This window comes from Pterocles gutturalis, unplaced genomic scaffold (assembly GCF_000699245.1).
Source record: "Pterocles gutturalis isolate BGI_N339 unplaced genomic scaffold, ASM69924v1 scaffold2025, whole genome shotgun sequence".
Taxonomy (NCBI): domain Eukaryota; kingdom Metazoa; phylum Chordata; class Aves; order Pterocliformes; family Pteroclidae; genus Pterocles; species Pterocles gutturalis.
The window spans coordinates 477-1,603 of NW_010137902.1; the positions used below are offsets into that span (position 1 = coordinate 477).

The 1,127-nt window shown below is 62.7% G+C and overlaps 1 protein-coding gene across 1 annotated transcript; it reads right to left on the reverse strand.

Moving 5' to 3' along the window:
• Positions 1-786: 786 nt before the first annotated feature.
• LOC104468551 (complement C1q tumor necrosis factor-related protein 1-like) lies at positions 787-1,125 on the reverse strand (the record flags this gene model as incomplete). The annotated part of the gene is made up of 1 exon (XM_010082733.1): positions 787-1,125. A coding segment is annotated over one exon (339 nt), but the record flags the coding sequence as incomplete, so codon positions are not given.
• Positions 1,126-1,127: the final 2 nt, after the last annotated feature.

The following is a 1,127-nucleotide window of genomic DNA, read 5'->3' on the forward strand; positions in this document are numbered from 1 at the left end:
GCTGCCCCAGGCCTGCCCTGATATTGGAGCTACAAAAATACAAAGCCTGGCCCGCAGATATCGGAGGAGGAAGCGGCTGAGGCTGAAGGCCCTGTGCCCAGGGCTGCTGGTGGGAGCCAGCCCCTCTGCAGCAGCGCCGGCACCGGGCAGAGCGATGGGGGCGACTGTGATGGGGACTTGCTGAGGGGACTGATGTGGGAGCACAGGGGAAGTGAGAGCGCAGAGGGTACCAGCATTGTGCTGCAGCCTCGCGCTGCTGGGACCGGCTCTGCAGGAGGAAGGAGGGGCCCTTAGTGGTTTTATTGCCTTTCCTGCTGGATGCTGAGCACCCTCCACCCTTTTCCAGGAGAAGGAGCCTGCAGAGGACAGCACAGCACGAGCAGGGCAAGGGAGGGACACGGCGCACATGTCTGCACTGCCTCACACCGGAGCACTGGCCGTTGAGCCTGTTTGGCTGGTGGCCCGCAGCCAGCACCACAAACGCCTGCGCCCCAGCAAACCCAGCACTGCAGCAGGCATTGCGGAGGGGAGTGGTGAGCTCCCTGCCCGCCTGGCCAGCGGCTGCTCCCCTGCTCACAAATGCAGCAGAGGCTGGAAATGGCTCTGGCCCCTCCAGGTGCATCTGATCGGCCTCGAGGAGCTGGGGGAGAGCATTCACACACTCACACAGCTGCTGGGGTGGTGGCACAGGGCAGGGTTAATGGCTTAACGGTGGGGGGCACACCTGGGGCGAGGGGGCTGCGGCAGCTCCTCGGACACCCATCCAAGGGGCAGGGGAGCGGGTGCTCAGGGTTCCCCGCTGTACTTGATGAGGTGGCCGCTGAAGGTGATGTAAGTGTCGTTGAAGACGGCGTTCTCGCGCTCACCCTTGTAGAGCCGCACCCAGACCTCGTCCTGCTCCTGCAGCTCCAGCATGACACTCTGGCTCTGCATGATGCTGCGGTCGCTCACCTGGGCGTAGAGGATCACCACCTCCGCCCCGTTGCGCATGATGTGCAGGTACGTCTCCTTCTGGTTCCAGGTGTGCACATTGAGGCTGAAGTAGTAGATCCCGGGGACGTAGCAGTAGAACTTGCCCGTGAACATGTTGAAGTGGTCGTAGAGGTTGACAAACTCTGTGTCGAAGA